The sequence below is a fragment of the Erpetoichthys calabaricus genome, chromosome 13 (genome assembly GCF_900747795.2).
Source record: "Erpetoichthys calabaricus chromosome 13, fErpCal1.3, whole genome shotgun sequence".
Lineage (NCBI taxonomy): Eukaryota > Metazoa > Chordata > Cladistia > Polypteriformes > Polypteridae > Erpetoichthys > Erpetoichthys calabaricus.
In genome coordinates, this window is record NC_041406.2 from 7,540,094 (window position 1) to 7,560,300 (window position 20,207).

Sequence of the window (20,207 nt, forward strand, 5' to 3'; positions counted from 1 at the left end):
CCGGGAAGTGAACTGCGCCACCGTGCCACCCCCAGTGCAATATTTACACAACAAATACAACAATACAGGGGTTGGATATTTTTACTTTCTCATATACATAGTATAGAGAAAGTATAGGAATCATGAAAAAATTCGACCACGAGATTTTGATGACTGCGGTGGGTTGGCACCCTGCCCAGGATTGGTTCCTGCCTTGTGCCCTCTGTTGGCTGGGATTGGCTCCAGCAGACCCCCGTGACCCTGTGTTCGGATTCAGCGGGTTGGAAAATGGATGGATGGATGGATTTTGATGAATCTTGTCGTTTTAGAACTTCCTGAGTCCGAAAATACTATTTTTGAAATGACACAATAACTCGAACGCTTTGCCTTCAGTCAATGAGATTTTGTACACCTGCTTTATATCAAAAATAAGAAATCCTATCAACTTTTGTACCACTTCCAGCAACCGGAAGTGGGGCTTTAGCTTAATACTTTTGCGAATTTTCAAGGAAACTGGTTATAATTACAGGTAGATGATTCAAATTTTGTATAGACATTTATGATGATATTAAGGAAACAGATATGAAATTTGAGATAACTTACTCAACCGGAAGTAGTATTTTATTTAAACAACCATCTGAATTTTTTGTATCATGGAAATATAAATGTGCACACGATATTAAAAACTGTATTCAATGTAACGCATGTTCTTTCAATAATTATTATTCATTTTATTTTCATTTATACATTATCAGTTTAACAATAACGTATAAACATTGAACATGTAAATATAAAGATGTAATGGGAACAATAAGCTGCTACATCCCCGTCATGTTCCTGGTAACGCATTTAATTTTATGATTTTTTTTTTTAATTTCCTTTATCATTATCATAATTAAATGTAACTAAATGCAGTTTTACCCATAGCAATGAATTGCACTAAATATTATATAACGCTATGCGGTGGGCTGGCGCCCTGCCCGGGGTTTGTTTCCTGCCTTGCGCCCTTTGTTGGCTGGGATTGGCTCCAGCAGACCACCCCATGACCTTGTAGTTCAGATATAGCGGGTTGGATAATGGATGGATGGATATAACGGTAACATTTTTTCTGTTTTTAAGTGACTGTAACTCTTTTTACTTTGCACGTAATCTAAGTAATGCCTATGTAATCATGAAAAAATTCCACTACCGTTTTTGACCTCCCTAAGTGCAAAAATATCATTTTAATATAAAGTTTCATTATAAATAGAGAGAAATGATTGTGCATTGATATTATTAATTAGTTATGATGAGAAACAAAAAGATATGTTATTTAAGAAATATTGTGTAACTGGAAGTGGTTCTGATGGAACTTTTTCTCAATCTCAGTAAAGTCGAGGGGAGCGTACTCCCGATTTTTACATAAGGTAATATAGAACAAAGAACAACAAACAGTGTGGTGTGGTGGTTAAAGCTTTGGACTTCAAACCCTGAGGTTGTGGGCTCAAATCCCTCTACTGACATTTGACCTGCTTGTGCTCCAATTGGAAAACCAAAAGAAATTAAACCAATTGTATCATAAATGTTATAAGTCGCCTTGGATTAAGGCATCAGCCAAATAAATAAATGTAAGTAAATGTAAATGTACAGATCCGTATCATGATGACGAACTGCAATTAGTGATCATAGAAGATGTACAATGGACAAAGTGTGCAAGGGAATGTAAGACCGAACAGTAGTTAGGAAAGGGCCCATGATAAGGGTGCACATGCTGGGACAGGGGGCAACATTGAGTTCAGGAGCCTGACTGACTGTGAGAAGAAGCTGTTGTTCAGTCTGACAGTGTTGGTGCACATACTCTGATACTTTCCACCTGATAGAAGCAGGGAAAAGAGATTGTAGCAGGGTTGGAATGGATCCTCCACAATGCTACAGATACAACACTTTGTGAACATGTCCCTGTGATGGTCTCTGCAGTGCAGACTATCTGTTGTATTGTATTACAGTTTCCATACCAGACAGCTGGTTAAGGTGCCCCTGAAGAATGTGTTGAAGATATGACCTGGAAGGCCAATGTGTACACACTCACTCACACAGGGTTTTTTTGTATTAACAATCAAAGCCGTAATTTAGGTGTGAGGGAAGAAGGTGGAATCCCCAGAGGAGACCAAAGTAAATGCATAAAGATGATGCAGACGCTACACTGAAACACGCCAGCCAGAATACAAAGTGCTGAATGTCAGGTATGACAGCCACTGTGCCACAATATCATAAACCATGACCATGACATTTAAATGTCTCTGTCAGTGCCGTTTATGAGTTCAGCATTACTTCAGGATCAGCTGAGATGAAAGTTCACCTCATTTAGTCTCTGTTATAAATGTTATGCATTGAAAATCAAATTAAGACTTTTTTCCCAATTTGATTTTATTATACAGCTTTCGCGTTAGGTACTCTTCCAGTCAGCTTTACAGTAGATGTGCTACCTTACTTACAGAAATATTGGTCCCTATAATTAGAGTTAGACCTTGGGCAGAAATGTGATAAATGAATAATCTATATCCATATACTTTTTAGTCAGATTGTATTAGGCCATACAGAATGTAGTCAGGCTTCAGAATTTCAGCCCATATAAAAATGGGAATAGCTAGAGAAGAAGAAGCAGCACGTGCAGTACACCTCTTCATTTTGTGAATACAGTAGAATTGAATTGAACTTTTTTTCCAGGCAATGCAGTTGCAAGAGATCTTTCTTAGTGTTACATCTCTACACAAATAAATACAATTAACAACAGAATAGAGACACCACAATACCAGAATCTGTGTATTTGATACAGATACCAGTGAAATTTCATGACACTTGATAACCTATGTGACACAATGGCAAAAACAGACTCAAACACAAGGCATTTTCAGACTTGACGTCTGCTGTTTTTTCTTTCTCGTATACAAAGTATGGGGAAAGTATTGTAATCGGCTGAAGATTTAATGTCGAGATTTTGATGAATTTCGACGTTTTAGACCTCCCTGACTTTCTTGTATACAAGTATAGGGAAAGTATTGGAATCCTCCAAAAATTCCATTTTGAATTTTGATGAATCTCAATGTTTTAGATCTCCCTGAGTCTGAAAATACCGTTTTTGGAATTATGTCTGTGTGTGTCTGTGTGTGTGTGTGTGTGTGTGTGTGTGTGTGTGTGTGTGTAAACACGATAACTTGAGTACGCTTTCACTTCGGTCAACCAAATTTTGCATACAAGTATTAGGTATAAAACATAGATTTCTAACAACTTCTGGGCTATTACTGTTAACCGGAAGTGGTACTTGAAATATCAGTATAATATTTTGGATGTACCCTACTTGAATATTGAATTAAAAAATAAACCACCAGTAGGAGTTTGTGAACTTGTTATAGGACAGCAGGGAGGAAGCACTGCAGTGCATGGGATAGTAGAAATGGACAGTAATTTATTCAGCTTTACTTTTATAGTAATTGTTCTATAGCTGCCAAAATATAAGGTATTGTCAAGCACGGGTAAAACACGTGTCGAAAGAATTCTCACAGTCCTAAAGTTCATTTTAAAATATTTAGTGAAAGTTAAAAGCAAATAATCCACAGAAGAATAAAAGAGAAAATAGTTACACACGTATAATAAAAGGCAAAAAAAAGAAAAAAAAAATCTTCTCTAAACTTAGCTTTTCTTGAAAAACTTTAGTTTTTTTTGTACTTAAAAGTTCTTTGCTTCTTCTTCTCTACGCTTTAAACGTACGGCATAGCACATAAATTAAGTGCTGTTTTCTTACATATTTACTTCACACACTCAAAAGGCCCGTGGGCTTGTTGGCACGTAGGCATGTGCCCAGGCACGGTTTAAAACCTTATGCCTTCCAAACCTTACCAAGGCTGTCACTAACTGAAGAATAATGTTTACTTAAAGCTGTTAGAAATGGCAAGAATATACCAATACAATTCTGCTTACGGGGGTTATAGGAACCTGCCTTAGATTATGCATTGTCATCTAGTAAAATATTCATGAATCTTAATAAACTAGGAAAATGGCTCTTACATGTTCAATATATTATTAATTTGATTTGATTTGTTCTTTATGGTTCTTTAATGCACAAAGTAAAAAAATATAATCATTGTCTTGCTGTTTACTCCTCAAATATCCATCTCCGTATCGGAGTATATGAGAAAGTCCAAGGGAGACAAATCCGATTTTTCTTTTCAGCATATGTTAAGGCAGTGCTGTAGCATCACCACTGCAAGCCATTTTCATATGTAGTTTTTACTCACATACTACTGTGCCTTCTGGAGTAATTTCATTTACTATGTTATGCATGAGTTCAGTACAGATTTTCACTTGGTACTATCAATACAATAAAAAACCTAGTACTGTTACGTTTTCAGAATTTTGGTATTGATTTGGTACAGAAGTTTTGAGTCTTGTGACATCTCTTGGTCCTATCCCAATGTTATTCTGCAAGCATTTGTAGAGTTTAATAACGTATTGCACAAAAAACACAAATACAGAAAACAGTTGGATAATGCAGAATTAGACTCATGCCCACTAATATGTCATGTAAGCCTTGTGGCAGGTGGCTGGCGTCCATGCCCAGCCGGGTTGCCCCTGCACACTATATGGAGCAGTGCCTCGGTTTCCCCCAGGGCTCTGTGGGAATTGGAGTTGGGTGCAGTCCTGTTGGGTCCCGCAGGCATCGCCAGGGGGTGCTGTGTTTGGGACTCCTGAGCCCATGAGGACAGCAGATTCATCACACCCGGAAGTGCAGCCGGAACTCAGTGATCAAGCACCTGGAGCACTTCCTGGTGAACTATAACAGGAGCCAGCAACCACCAGTCAGTGGCCAGAGTCGGGTGGAGGAGGACAAGGTTGCTTGGGAGGAGTGGTGGTGCCAAGGAGAGGAAAGTGTTTGTTGTACTGGTGTGATTAGTGCTGGAACTGTGTATTACCTGTGGGCCTCGGGGAAGACGTGCGCCCACAGGGGAAGAAAATAAAAAGTTTATTTTATTGTACACGTGCCTCCGTGTCAATCTGTGTTGGGTCAGGCGCTGTATAACATCAAGCTTACAGCCTTTACATAGTAAAAAATTTTAAAATAACATTGAGATCAGGAAGAAACGGACACAGACACGATTCAGAGACTGTGTTTAACCAGAGTGGGTGCAGTTGTAAAGAAACGCTTAATGTGTCGAGTCGCTGTTCCTTTTAATGACTGGTAACATTTCCTTGGTGGCGCTAATTCATAAAAATGGTTACCCTGGTGAGTCTAGTCTTAAATTGTATTTCCAGCATATTTTCCGACTCATGATGTTCACAGGTCCTCAACAGAGTCCAGTTTCAGACCCACCATCCTTTCTGATGGCCAAATGACACAGTGCAGTTTGAGTGGAGTATCCTGATGTCCAAAGCTAATGAGCACAAATAAAGTTGTGTTGTTCGTTATGTTTGACAGTCATGGGAAAGGTGCTATATAAATAAGCAGGGTTATTATCTATCTATCTATTTAAGCTGGGATATAAGCATATACAATATCAAAATAGAAAGAAAATTATTTTGTTTTATGTTTATTTATTTAATACTAGCTGTCCCCCGCGGCTCCACCCACGTAGTAGTGAAACAGGACTGCCCAGCTCCCCACTCCTGATGTCCCGCTTCCCCCTCCCCTCGGCCCGCAGCCTCTGTTTCGGATTAGCACGAATATATCACTCCTGCAAGCGAACTATGATTCTTAGCGCAATGAGAGAAGTCGCAAAATCAACCGGAATGTTCAAGCAAATTCTAGAAAAAAAACCCGATCTAAATCCATTAAGAATTTCTCTCGTGCAAAGTGAACAGACACTGGATTTTATATATATATATATATATATATATATATATATATATATATATATATATACACACACACACAGTACTGTGCAAAAGTTTTAGGCAGGTGTGAAAAAATGCTGTAAACAAAGAATGCTTTCAGAAATTTAAATAATGATTGTTTATTGTTATCAATTTACAAAATGCAAAGTGAGCGAACAATAGAAAAATCTAAATCAAATCAATATTTGGTGTTCCTACCTTTTGCCTTCAAACCAGCATCAATTCTTATAGGTCCACTTGCACAAAGTCAGGGATTTTGTAGGATTGTAGTCGGGTGTCTGATCAACCAATTCTACCAAACAGGTGCTAATGATCATCAATGTCACACGTAGGTTGAAACGCAGTCATTAACTGAAACAGAAACAGCTTCAAACTGGGTGAGGAACAGCCAAACTCTACTACCAAGGTAGGTTGTGAAGGCAGTTTTATGTCATGGCAAGATTGAGCACAGCAACAAGACACAAGGTAGTTCTACTGCATCAGCAAGGTCTCTCCCAGACAAAGATTTCAAAGCAGACTGGGGTTTCAAGATGTGCCGTTCAAGCTCTTTTGAAGAAGCACAAAGAAACGGGCAACGTTGAGGATTGTAGACACAGTGGTCGGCCAAGGAAACTTAGTGCAGCAGATGAAAGACACATCAAGCTTATTACCCTTCGAAATCAGAAGATGTCCAGCAGTGCCATTAGCTCAGAACTGGCAGAAACCAGTGGGACCCAGGTACACCCATCTACTGTCCGGAGAAGTCTGGCCAGAAGTGGTCTTCATGGAAGAGTTGCAGCCAAAAAGCCATACCTCCGACGTGGAAAAAAGGCCAAGTGACTCAAGTATGCATGAAAACATAAGAACTGGGGTGCAGAAAAATGGCAGCAGGTGCTCTGGACTGATGAGTCAAAATTTGAAATATTTGGCTGTAGCAGAAGGCAGTTTGTTCGTCGAAGGGCAGGAGAGCGGTATAATAATGAGTGTCTGCAGGCAACAGTGAAGCATGGTTGGAGGTTCCTTGAATGTTTGGGGCTGCATTTCTGCAAATGGAGTTGGAGATTTGGTCAGGATTAATGGTGTTTTCAATGCTGAGAAATACAGGCAGATACTTATCCATCATGCAATACCATCAGGGAGGCGTATGATTGGCCCGAAATTTATTCTGCAGCAGGACAACGACCCCAAACATACAGCCAAAGTCATTAAGAAGTATCTTCAGCGTAAAGAAGAACAAGAAGTCCTGGAAGTGATAGTATGGCCCCCACAGAGCCCTGATCTCAACATCATCGAGTGTGTCTAGGATTACATGAAGAGACAGAAAGATGTGAGGAAGCCTACATCTACAGAAGATCTGTGGTTAGTTCTCCAAGATGTTTGGAACAACCTACCAGCCAAGTTCCTTCAAAAACTGTGTGCAAGTGTACTTAGAAGAATTGATGCTGTTTTGAAGGCAAAGGGTGGTCACACCAAATATTGATTTGATTTAGATTTCTCTTTTGTTCATTCACTGCATTTTGTTGATTGATGAAAATAAATGATTAACACTTCCATTTCTGAATGCATTCTTTGTTTACAGCATTTTTTCACACCTGCCTAAAACTTTTGCACAGTACTGTATGTATATAGAGATGGTGTTGAGAAAATGAAGAGTAAAACACTATTCAGCAACTGCATTCCAGCAGAACTCCCCCATCCGTTTCCTTAACCAACTGCTCCTATTGTTTCCACATTCAGTATCACAGGAACTTGAGCGTTTTGTAGTTTAGTATTTTGACTCCTTCCATGACTCCGTATATTAACAACAAATATTAAGCAACTACTTGCATTTTCTTTTTCACAGTTTTAAAACATAAAGAACAAAAGTGGGATTCATTGAGTTCACTTTATTCTTAGTAAGTTTGCTTCCAATTCAGAACTTAGCATTCTATGCAAGTATTACAAATACTGTAATGCAAAAAGAGAAGAGCAACATAAACATTTTTGAATGGTGCAAACTAAATCACCTGCAACTCCGCATCAATAAGAGTGAATAATGGTACACTTCAAGCCCACTCTACCCTTGGTTGAGGGTCAAGAGGTGGAGGTAAGGAAGGCATAAAAGTACCTCAGTGTGCATCTGAACGGCAGGCTTGAGTGGAGTACCAATAGACAGGCTGTATACAGGAAGGGTCAAAGTAGCCTCTATTTCTTGAGGAGGAGGAGGTGGTCATGTGGTGTATGCAGACCACTCCTACATGTGTTCTACCTGTCTGTAGTTTCCACTGGGGAGATTACATTAGTGCAGGTGATGCCAACAGACTAAATACACTGATTAAAAAGGCCATTTCAGTCTTGGAAGTGAGGCTGGACTCACTGAAGGAAGTGGTAGAACAGAGGTCACTCTGCAGGTTGCTTACTATTCTTTGCTAAACCAAAAAGCAGCTTCAGTAACAGACTGGGACAACTGTGTTGTTCCAAGGAGTGCCATGTGAAGCTGCTTCTACCCATAGCCATCAGGCAGGTTGTATTATAAGTCACCCAAGGCTGAGCTGGAACTGTGCCGTCTATGTGCCGAATGGTACTGTGTTGGTCTAGCAGATATCTTAACAGACAACGGTGCAATATACTATGCCAATGACTGATGTCCTCTACTGTGATTTTATAACTGATAAGCATGTGCAATTCTGATTACTTTACACTTAGCAAATACCTCCACTTTGTTATTACACTTATAAATACATATTACCAACAATATTATCTGTACCTTGTTAATTTAGTTAAGATTATGATCATTTTTGTTATGTATATTTATGCCTTTATATTCTTTTGTTCTTTATTTTGCCTTATACAATTTCTTGTATTAGGAAGTTGTTAGTTTTCGCATACCCTTTAGGGTCATCCATTGTACAGCGAGTGCCCCCTGGAGCAATTACAGGTTAAGGGTCTTGCTCGAGTGCCCATCAGAGTAGGAGATTCAAACTGGCAACCTTCCGGAAACTGGGGCAGATCCTTAGCCTCAGAGCCATTACTCCGCCCTGCTGTCTGCTGATGTAACCCTGTAGTTTCCTTTGGGAGTACCGGTAATCATCCCTCAGCATTATGATTTCTAAAATTGCAAAAGCACCACAGAGCAATGAAGATATTAATAAAAAAGGTACATTCCTACTTAAAGCACACGCCAGTCTTAGTTTTGTTTGCTGATGTAAGGCCATAGGAGAGAAACTCCCACAGGCCCAAGGAAATAAATTACAGATGTCATCCGTTTCCCCAGTGCAAATGACACATTACGGTGTACAGAGCTGATCAAAGCAGATTTTACCATCGGTGTAACCCACCTGGTGAAACAAATACGGGTCACCTTCAGTGCTGTTCTCCAGGTGGCTCCACCAATATTCTTCTAAAATAGCTCCATCTTGATTGATAAATCGGCGAACAGTACATGTCTCAGCACTCTCACACCTACATTTTTCATGATTCATTCCCTGCTGCCTATGCAGGAAACGAAAGGAAAGTTATTGAAGAAGATTGTATGACAAATAAAGATATTGTCTCATTTGGTGTTTTTTATGAGTGGGGGGGAAAAGAATGCACCACCCCAACAAGAGAGACACCATACATGGCTGCGTAAGGTCTCATTCCCCTTATCAATACACACCCCATTAGTGCAGAATCATTTGAGCATTTCTGCAACTGACATGACCTGCTGTTTTCGTTCAATTGGTCAGTTTGCTCGAGCAGCCTGGTTTAAGAAGAGCTGTGTTTGTTTCAAACTTATTCCTTTTAGGAATTGTACAGGCTACTGTACTCTTGAGCACCTTCAATGCCACATACAGTTTTTGCAGGTTTTCCCAGATCTGTCTCTAAGTTCAGCAGGGAATTCCTCTGACCTCATGGCTTGGTTTTCACTCGACTCTAAGGCCTTCTATAGACAGGTGTGTGCTGTTCCTAATTTACATTTATTTGTTTGGCTCACCCCTTTATCCAAGGTGACTTACAACATTTATACAATACAGTTTATTTCTGTATAGCCCCAAATTGCACAAGGAGTGCCGCAAATGGGCTTTAACAGACCCTACCTTTTGATAGCCCCCCAGCCTTGACTCTCTAAGAAGACAAGGAAAAATTCCCAGAAATAAACCCTTGCAGGGAAAAAGAAATGGAAGAAACCTCAGGAAAGGCAGTTCAAAGAGGGACCCCTTACCAGGTGGGTTGGGAATGCAGTGGGTGTCAAAAAAAGGGGGTAAATACAATACAATACACAGAACCGAACACAAGTAATCCTCAATACAATATAATAGTGCAATAGAAATATTACAAGTACAGAGCAGAATTCAACAGTAGATGATATCACATAATAGGATTCTGATTTGTTTAGAGCCCCAGAGGCCTCAGCTATCAAGCTGCCTCCCCCTATTGGCCATTCCACAGCTGTGTCAGCACTGGGCCAGCCAATCCAATGAACGGACCCCACTACCTGATGATTCCTGATATCCTCTGTCAGAGGTGACTTTACCTTAGGCAGGCAGAACAACTTGGCAGGTGGACAGTGGCACCAAGTGCCACATTTGAGTACCGAGAAGAGAAACAGAATAGGTGAGGGTTAGTAACAAATTATAACTATCATATTACATATGTTTTAGTGCTAATGACAAGCAACAGAGATGTAGTCTGCACAGTTAATCCGCATCTCTAGTCAGGGTGTGCTAAACTGAAGTAGTGAGTCTTCAGCCGGGATTTGGAAGCTGAGACCGAAGGGGCATCTCTTATAGTAGCAGGCAGACCACTCCACAGTTTAGGGGCCCTGTAACTAAAAACTCAACCTCCCACTGTTATTTTATTAATCCTTGGAATCATAAGCAGACCGGCATCGTAAGATCTTAACGTACATTCTAGTTTGTAAGTCATGATATTCTATTTTATGATGCAATTGGGTACATTTCTTTTGTTTTTCCAATTAGTAGTAGTGGGATTTGAACCGACAGCCTCAGGGTTTGAAGTCCAAAGCCTTAACCACTACACCACACTGCCTGCACTGATCAGATGCAAACAATTAACCACAAAGAACAATTAGCCACATTTGGACTCCAAACAAGGTTTGGAAACACCTCAGTGGTGTTCAGTAGAATGGAATGCACGTGAGCTAAATTTCAAGTGTAATCGCAACGGGTCTGACTCAAACAACAATTGATAGGTGTCAGCACTTAATTGTGTGAATGGGATAGTTCAAATCTAACAATATTGGGCACAGGTGGGCAAGTAATGCAATAAATTTATCAGCATTCCTCCTACACCTTTCTTCATTATCCTTGTGTGTCCCAACCTTTCTTGCCTGGCATTTCTTCTCTTAATCGCATTTTACTGAGCAACCAAAGTGAAGCTGACCAATTAGAGTGCTTGGAGGGACCGCTATGTCACACGCACACACAGAGTAGCTATTTTAATTGCTTTAGTGATATAATTATTGACTTTTAGTTCTGAGGCTAGACTAGACTGTCACATTATTTAACTTCATCTGTACTGTATTTATCTAGACGTAGTAAAGATTTAATGAACAAATACATTGAAAATCTTGAAATCCTTCAGGTGGATTAACCTTATCAGTGACCTTGAGTTTTGAAGTCTCCTTTTGCCTATTTTTTTATGTAGCATTTTCTTTAGTTTAGCGATTTAACTTATTGCTAGAGAAATTATATGCTTCAATTGGCCTAGGAGTATCAAGTGAATTCTCCATCTTTTTGTAGTTATGTTATTGTGATATTCCCCACTACTTACTTTTTACCTTGAGGTAAGTGTACTCATCAGGTTGGTCTACTGTCTCACCTTAAGATTATCGCACACATACATAGATATACACATGTACGCAGAAACTCAACAGTGCCCTATGAATGACAAACACACAGCTGGTTAACCTCTAGCACTTTAAACCACACAAGTACCTTAGGAATAACATAGCCTGTCACTCTTCTGGCAGTTCAAGAGACTTACTTATTGTCGGCACAAACAACATACGATATTTTAAATCTATCTCAGACGTAAATATTCCTTTATTCTCCAGGAATGTATTTAAACATACAAAGGCTCAGCATCCTTGACTATAGGCCATTTATCAGCTAAGAATGCCTTACTTTACGTCCTGTTCCCTACTATTGGGTGGAGCTCACACCCTCAGCCTTAATAAACCTCACAGCACGGAGCATATGGCAAACCAACGGCTGCACCAGGTGCTCAAAGAAATCAGCCTTATTACTTCAATCACTCTAGACATGAAGACAAAGAATAGAAAGTTAAAAGCTGCATGGTATTTATTACATGAATAATAATACCAAATAGTAGAAAGAATAATAGAAAATAAGAGTGATAGTAAAGTCTGGATATATATGCAGTCTTTAGAAAAAGCTTACGAAAAAGTAATGATGTCAAGGATGAATGTTGCAGACGGCTTCATTAGATCAGATGGAAATGGCCGCATGTTGCTGGTGCCCTCTTCTGACGTCGCTCTGTTTTCTTTTGACGTCTCTCTTCAGACAAGGCATATCTTTATACAGCAGTTCTCAAACTGTAGGGCGCGTAAAAAAAAAGGGGGGCGTGAATATTGCCAGGTGTGGCGTAATTTCGCTATTTGTAGGGAAATTTTAAACTTGTAGCAGTGTATCGGCAACAAAAAATATAGGTATAAGTTTTATTACAGTTTCAAAAAAACGTTAGGGGGTCACGATTAAAACTGTTATGAAAACTCGGGTTGCAAATACTTAAAGGTTGAGAAACGCTGTCTTTATATATAATACTTTACCGTGGCTGTTCATTTGTCTGTCCAGGATTTTAAATCACCTGTAGCTCGCAAGCCGTTTGACTTATTAACCCAAAATTTGGTACACATATACTATGTGACGTCCACTATCCGCTTTCGGGGTGATGATTGACCTCCAAGGTTATTCCTCTTTTATTTTTATTTTATTGTAGAATCAACTCTTGGCAGCGGCCATCAGGGTGGCCGTTTGGCGCACGCATAGGGCTCCGTTCTCATCCCTACACCTTTGCGGTCTCTTCTCCTACCTCTTCATATCTCTTCATATCTTCAATCTGCCTCAAAAATAATTTAAGACTTATGTGCTACCTTAAGTGAAAAATTAAAGAAAACATATTAAGTAATTGCAACACAAAGACTTAATCAGTTTTAACGCAAAAAGATGCCGACGAAAGAAGAGAAGAAGCGGGCCGCTAGGGTGGAGAAAAGAAGATCTGCTCAGGAAGCAGCAAGTGCATCAGTCTCTGAGCAAACGAATGGTAAACTTAGAGAAAGAGGATGAAAACTAGGAATGTTCAAGTCAAGTGTATTCACTGCACGTTATCGAGCAGTGTGCCGTTACTGGTTTATTATAAAATTCTACTGGGGGTTTTGCAAGATGTGATTGCTACATGCACCTGATTGGCTGGCTGTCAACATGATGAATGAGTTTGCTCAAACTCTTTCATCAGTTTTCCCAAGAAATATAGTTAGTATAGTTTTTTATGTTTTAACAATCTCCTGTCTCAAGCTGTAAACCAGTTTAGTTCTGGTGCCCTTCCCTTCACAGGTGATTAAATCTTCAGTACAGCTTGAGGCGTCTCCTGAATTCCTGCTCAGCTCAGACAGATGGTACTGATATGGGTACAGTTCAGGAAAACAGATTGACTTTGATGTTAACTGTCCATGCAAGTATTTATGTTCATCTGTTGTTTTGTCTTGAGCAAAATATAATGAAAATATACAGCAAAAATTGTACACCGCAACAGTAGTTAACTCTGACTGGATTATTTTATGCTAATTGTTAGTGATCTTCCCACAACAATACGCTGCTGCTTTCTCCCAAGGGTTTTCATTTCGATTTCAGGTTACTCTCAAGTTTAACCAAATAATCTATCAGCAATTCACTGGACACAGATCTGCCATCTGAATTTATATTTTTCAGCTGTTGTGTATCATCAATATCCCAGAATGCAGTGTCACCTTCCATTTAAGAGAGACTGCCTCAGACCTTGGTTTTGTGACCACTTTAATAAAAAAAAAAAATCTTATATTGTTTCTGTTTTTCTTTCAGACGTCTGTAATAGTACTGATCTTCCAGAAGTTGAAATTATCAGCCTACTGGAAGAACAGCTGCCACACTATAAGCTAAGAGCAGACACAATATATGGTTATGACCACGACGACTGGCTCCACACTCCTCTTATTTCTCCAGACGCCAATATCGATCTGTCTACAGAACAGATAGAGGAGACCTTGAAGTATTTTCGTAAGTAATACTTTTACAGAAATATATTTTTTTCTCTTGATGGTGTGTTTGCCTAATTTGATCTTGTACTGTACTGTAATACATATAGTGTCACCGGTTTTTAGACTCATTGTCAGTCTTCTTGAGTCTCAGAGACAATTTGGCAGCCTGCGGATTTTGTTTGTTCTTTTTTTATTTATTTAGTTTTCTTTCCTCCCGGCTATCTGACCTTATCATCGGAGACTCATCTTTAGAGACTTAAAAAAACAATTCTATTTATAATGACTCCGCTTCTCTATTAATTATATTTGTATGTGTTATATATTCATCATTATTCTTCTCTAATTTTAATTTGCTGTTATTTGTTACTATTCCTTTGACATCTTGTAAAGCACTTTTGAGTCCTGTGTATAAAAATGTGTTGTGAGGGACGAACTGGTGTCCCAGCCGGTGTGAACACAATTCTCTTACCTGACCAGGAGGCCTTGATGATGACTCCACTTAGTGGTTTACAAGTTTATAAGTTCATGGGGTCAATATTGTCATACGTGCAGAGTACGATGAAATGTTTTATCACATGTGCTAATCAACATGCAACATGGGGCGCTCTCCAGCGCAGTGATCGGTGGGTATCACTACCTTACCTCGAAATGTCTTGCCTTAAAGTTAGAAGGCCCGTGAGTCTCAGGTCTTGGTCTGATTGTTTCTTTCTTGGTTTTCTTCAGTTAGTCCAGTTTCATTACAAAATCTCAAAGACTTTGCATTAGGGTGATTGACAATTCCAAATTCTGCCCAGGTGGTAGTGGCAGCTTGTGTCCAATGTAGGGTTGGGCTCTCCCTTGTTCTTGATGCTACTCCTGCCCACTGTGGCCATTCCTGGGTTTGTGTATTTAATACACTATTGCAATGTATCAATTCATAGTCATACACAACTCTACTCATCAGAAGTGCACTGTAAAAGAACACATGGTCACAATCAAAGAAATCTGAACTAAAACCGACCCCATAAATTATGAGCAGCTAGACATCGTTAGAGATTTAATAAAACCTGCTGGCCTGAAGAAGGTGCCTGAGTTGCCTCGAAAGCTTGCATATTATAATCTTTTTAGTTAGCCAATTTAAAGTGTCATTTTGCTTGACTTCTCATTGCATCCATAATGGCTAACACGGTACAACCAGCTCCCTACTACTACAGAAAAATCTGCTAAAACTTCAACAGGGCTTTTTGACACTTGAGGTCATGAAAATGTATATTTATGGCTCAACCTCTTTCAAAAATGGTGTGTATCAGAAGATCACAAACTCAATCAAAGCACAACTGGTAGAACAAAATCTGGAGATATGAACACCGGTGTGTAGATAAAATGAAAGACTGTTTTTTAAAACACTGACACTCCGAAGCAACCAAATTGATAATTAAACACTCCTAATGTTCTAGTGGTTATGTCAATATTGGCAGCTTAAGACAAGCAGCAGCGTAGCCTGGGCAGGATGCCAGTCCATTGGTAGGTGAAAGCAGATGCACTCTCAAACTGAGGCAAGTCCTGTTTATAGGATACAACTAGAGAGCTCACAGAAAGCAAAACGATAAGCCAAACAACCATAGTGACTTGGGTTTCTTTTCATGTCAGTGAAGCTATGTGACAACAGTTCCACACTCTTATTTGCAGTTTTTTTAGATAAATAAAGAATATGTTCTTTTTCAAAACCAGATTAAAAGTATTTTTCTGCTTATATTTAAAGACCAGCTCTAATCACTAAGGTGAAGTTAATCAGGATAGGACAGTTACAAGAAGGGCTTTGGAGTTGTAACACAAAACCTTCAACTTCGACCCCTCAATTTAATGTACTACAGACTCCAATTCCTATCTTTTTAATTAGACTAATATAGTTATTAATTTCTATCTATCTATCTATCTATCTATCTATCTATCTATCTATCTATCTATCTATCTATCTATCTACAGTGGTGTGAAAAACTATTTGCCCCCTTCCTGATTTCTTATTCTTTTGCATGTTTGTCACACAAAATGTTTCTGATCATCAATCACATTTAACCATTAGTCAAATATAACACAAGTAAACACAAAATGCAGTTTGTAAATGGTGGTTTTTATTATTTAGGGAGAAAAAAAATCCAAACCTACATGGCCCTGTGTGAAAAAGTAATTGCCCCCTGAACCTAATAACTGGTTGGGCCACCCTTAGCAGCAATAACTGCAAGCAAGCGTTTGCGATAACTTGCAATGAGTCTTTTACAGCGCTCTGGAGGAATTTTGGCCCACTCATCTTTGCAAAATTGTTGTAATTCAGCTTTATTTGAGGGTTTTCTAGCATGAACCGCCTTTTTAAGGTCATGCCATAGCATCTCAATTGGATTCAGGTCAGGACTTTGACTAGGCCACTACAAAGTCTTCATTTTGTTTTTCTTCAGCCATTCAGAGGTGGATTTGCTGGTGTGTTTTGGGTCATTGTCCTGTTGCAGCACCCAAGATCGCTTCAGCTTGAGTTGACGAACAGATGGCCGGACATTCTCCTTCAGGATTTTTTGGTAGACAGTAGAATTCATGGTTCCATCTATCACAGCAAGCCTTCCAGGTCCTGAAGCAGCAAAACAACCCCAGACCATCACAGTACCACCACCATATTTTACTGTTGGTATGATGTTCTTTTTCTGAAATGCTGTGTTCCTTTTACGCCAGATGTAACGGGACATTTGCCTTCCAAAAAGTTCAACTTTTGACTCATCAGTCCACAAGGTATTTTCCCAAAAGTCTTGGCAATCATTGAGATGTTTCTTATCAAAATTGAGACGAGCCCTAATGTTCTTTTTGCTTAACAGTGGTTTGCGTCTTGGAAATCTGCCATGCAGGCCGTTTTTGCCCAGTCTCTTTCTTATGGTGGAGTCGTGAACACTGACCTTAATTGAGGCAAGTGAGGCCTGCAGTTCTTTAGACGTTGTCCTGGGGTCTTTTGTGACCTCTCGGATGAGTCGTCTCTGCGCTCTTGGGGTAATTTTGGTCGGCCGGCCACTCCTGGGAAGGTTCACCACTGTTCCATGTTTTTGCCATTTGTGGATAATGGCTCTCACTGTGGTTCGCTGGAGTCCCAAAGCTTTAGAAATGGCTTTATAACCTTTACCAGACTGATAGATCTCAATTACTTCTGTTCTCATTTGTTCCTGAATTTCTTTGGATCTTGGCATGATGTCTAGCTTTTGAGGTGCTTTTGGTCTACTTCTCTGTGTCAGGCAGCTCCTATTTAAGTGATTTCTTGATTGAAACAGGTGTGGCAGTAATCAGGCCTGGGGGTGGCTACGGAAATTGAACTCAGGTGTGATACACCACAGTTAGGTTATTTTTTAACAAGGGGGCAATTACTTTTTCACACAGGGCCATGTAGGTTTGGATTTTTTTTCTCCCTAAATAATAAAAACCATCATTTAAAAACTGCATTTTGTGTTTACTTGTGTTATATTTGACTAATGGTTAAATGTGTTTGATGATCAGAAACATTTTGTGTGACAAACATGCAAAAGAATAAGAAATCAGGAAGGGGGCAAATAGATAGATACAGTGGTGTGAAAAACTATCTATCTATCTATCTATCTATCTATCTATCTATCTATCTATCTATCTATCTATCTATCTATCTATCTATCTATCTATTATATAGTGCCTTTCATATCTATCTATCTATCTATCTATCTATCTATCTATCTATCTATCTATCTATCTATCTATCTATCTATCTATCTATCTATCTATCTATCTATCTATCTATCTATCTATCTATCTATCTATCTATCTAACATTCTTTTTAGCTTTCTTAATGGCGTCTGCACATTGTCTGGAGATGTAGGTACAGACCACTTCACTACAACACCCAGGTCCTTCTCATAAGGTTGTACTTTCACGTTTCAGAGCTCCCCACTTTCTGATTAGCTCATCGGATGTTTGTTTTCCTCTCCTCAGAAAGCTTGGTTAGTTCAGAAACGCCCAGAAAGGTGCTGAACAAATATACAGGGGGGCGCAGGGAAACGGGAAATTTTTAAATTGACGTTAAATGCACGAATAAACACATTACAAAATGCCTTTAATGATTAAATATATTGTACAGGATATGCAGTTAATGATGGTAATCAATATTCACTTTATGTTTTGAGTAAAACATCACGAAGGTGTTGGCCATTTCTCCGTACACATTCTGACAGCCTGCTGTGGAAATTCATCATTGCTCGACATAATGTGTCAAGAGGAATGCCTGCGATGCCCAGCAATGGTTGCAGGACGTGTGCGGTACAATTGGCTTTTAATGTGTCCTCACAGAAAAAAAAATCACAAACGGTGAGATCTGAGGATCTCGGAGGCCATGGAATGTCACCGTTGAGTGAAATGACGCGCCTTCCAAACAATCGTCGAATAGCGGCCATCGATTGTCGGACAGTATGCGAAGTGGCTCCACCTGGGGACTACTTTTTTAAGGCTGAACCCGTTTCTTCAAAATTACTCGCCCATGTTGTAATCGCATGAGCAGACGGGACACGATCGTGACGTCCTAACTGGAAATTCCCTTTGCGCAGCATTCACACTATCACCATTCTTATAAAAAGGCTTTTACAGCGAACGCTCGTCGGGCATCACTCCACTGCTCCATTATAACTAATGGCAAGGGGTTCTGAACGAGACCGTATTGGTCCCAAACAACTGCCGACGCCCCAGGATCGCCAACATCTTGTTCGAAAATGTCTCGTTTCCCTGCGCCATCCTGTATAAGTGTTGGTAGATTTCAGTTTGTTATAATGAGACTCTTTCTTACAGTAATGCTGGCTTTTCAACCGACATTCGTTTTCTTTCCAGCAGAGGGCACTCCACAACCTGGAGAGAGAGAGAGAGAGAGAGCGAGCGAGCTTTATCATCGAAATTCACACAACGGAATTTAGTTGACATCTCTGCCTTTAAAGCCAAGTACCATGTGTGTGTATGTATGTATATATATATATATATATATATACTGCAGTGGGTTGGCACCCTGCCCGGGATTGGTCCCTGCCTTGTGCCCTGTGTTGGCTGGGATTGGCTCCAGCAGACCCCCGTGACCCTGTGTTTGGCTTCAGCGGGTTGGAAAATGGATGGATGGATATATATATATATATATATATATATATATATAAAGGGTAGACGTAAAAATACGCATAGAAGCAGAAGTAAGCACTACTAACAACTAAACAGAGATTCCGATAAAATGGCCATTCAAAGAGCAGCATTCATTACATTTTCAATGTGAAAGTAACATTATGTATGATAAAGGCATTTACTAATATATTCAGTATTTACTAAAAAGCAGCATGCATAACAGTTTGCAGTATGTATGGTGCAGTGCCCTGAAGTAATATAATAAACTAGCAAAATACCCGCGCTTCGCAGCGGAGAAGTAGTGTGTTAAAGAGGTTATGAAAAAGTAAAGGAAACATTTTAAAAATTACGTAACATGATTGTCAATGTAATTGTGTTGTCATTGTTATGAGTGTTGCTGTCATATATATATATATATATATACACATATACACACACATATACACACATATACAGATATATTATATATACATATACACATATATTTTTTATATATATATTTTATATATATATATATATATATATACACACATACATACATACATTTACACACATAGATGCACTTACAATAACATAGAAATCAATATAAACAACATTAACATCATTATCATATGAGAATATGAAGTAATATATAAGAAGCACATTTCATATAAATATAAATAATTAAACAGTAAAATCTTCTTGTATAATTTGCTACCGTGGCTTTTCGTTGGTCTGTCCAGGATATTTAAATCACCTGTAGCTTGCAAACTGTTTCACCTATTGACTTGAAATGTGGTACACATATAATACGTCACGTCTGCTATCCGCTTTATGGGTGATGATTGTATTACTCTTTTTATGTTTATTTTATTTTAGAATCAACTCCTATCTGCGCACACCAGGGCGGCCGTGGGCAGATGCGTATGGTGTATTCAATCCATGTTATCGTGCATTGCGCTGTCACTGGTATTTTGATAAAAGAATTTGAACAATATATAAGAAGCGTATAAATTATTAAACAGTAAAACAT

At 39.1% G+C, this 20,207-nt stretch overlaps 1 protein-coding gene across 4 annotated transcripts in view; it reads left to right on the forward strand.

The window, feature by feature from the left end:
- trak1a (trafficking protein, kinesin binding 1a) overlaps positions 1-20,207 on the forward strand; it is a 294,945-nt gene that overhangs the window by 106,104 nt on the left and 168,634 nt on the right. For all 4 annotated transcript variants that reach the window (XM_051935640.1, XM_051935637.1, XM_051935638.1 and 1 more), the window contains exon 3: positions 13,887-14,081. In XM_051935640.1, the coding sequence (XP_051791600.1) occupies positions 13,887-14,081 (195 nt within the window). The remainder of the gene's footprint in view (positions 1-13,886; positions 14,082-20,207) is intronic.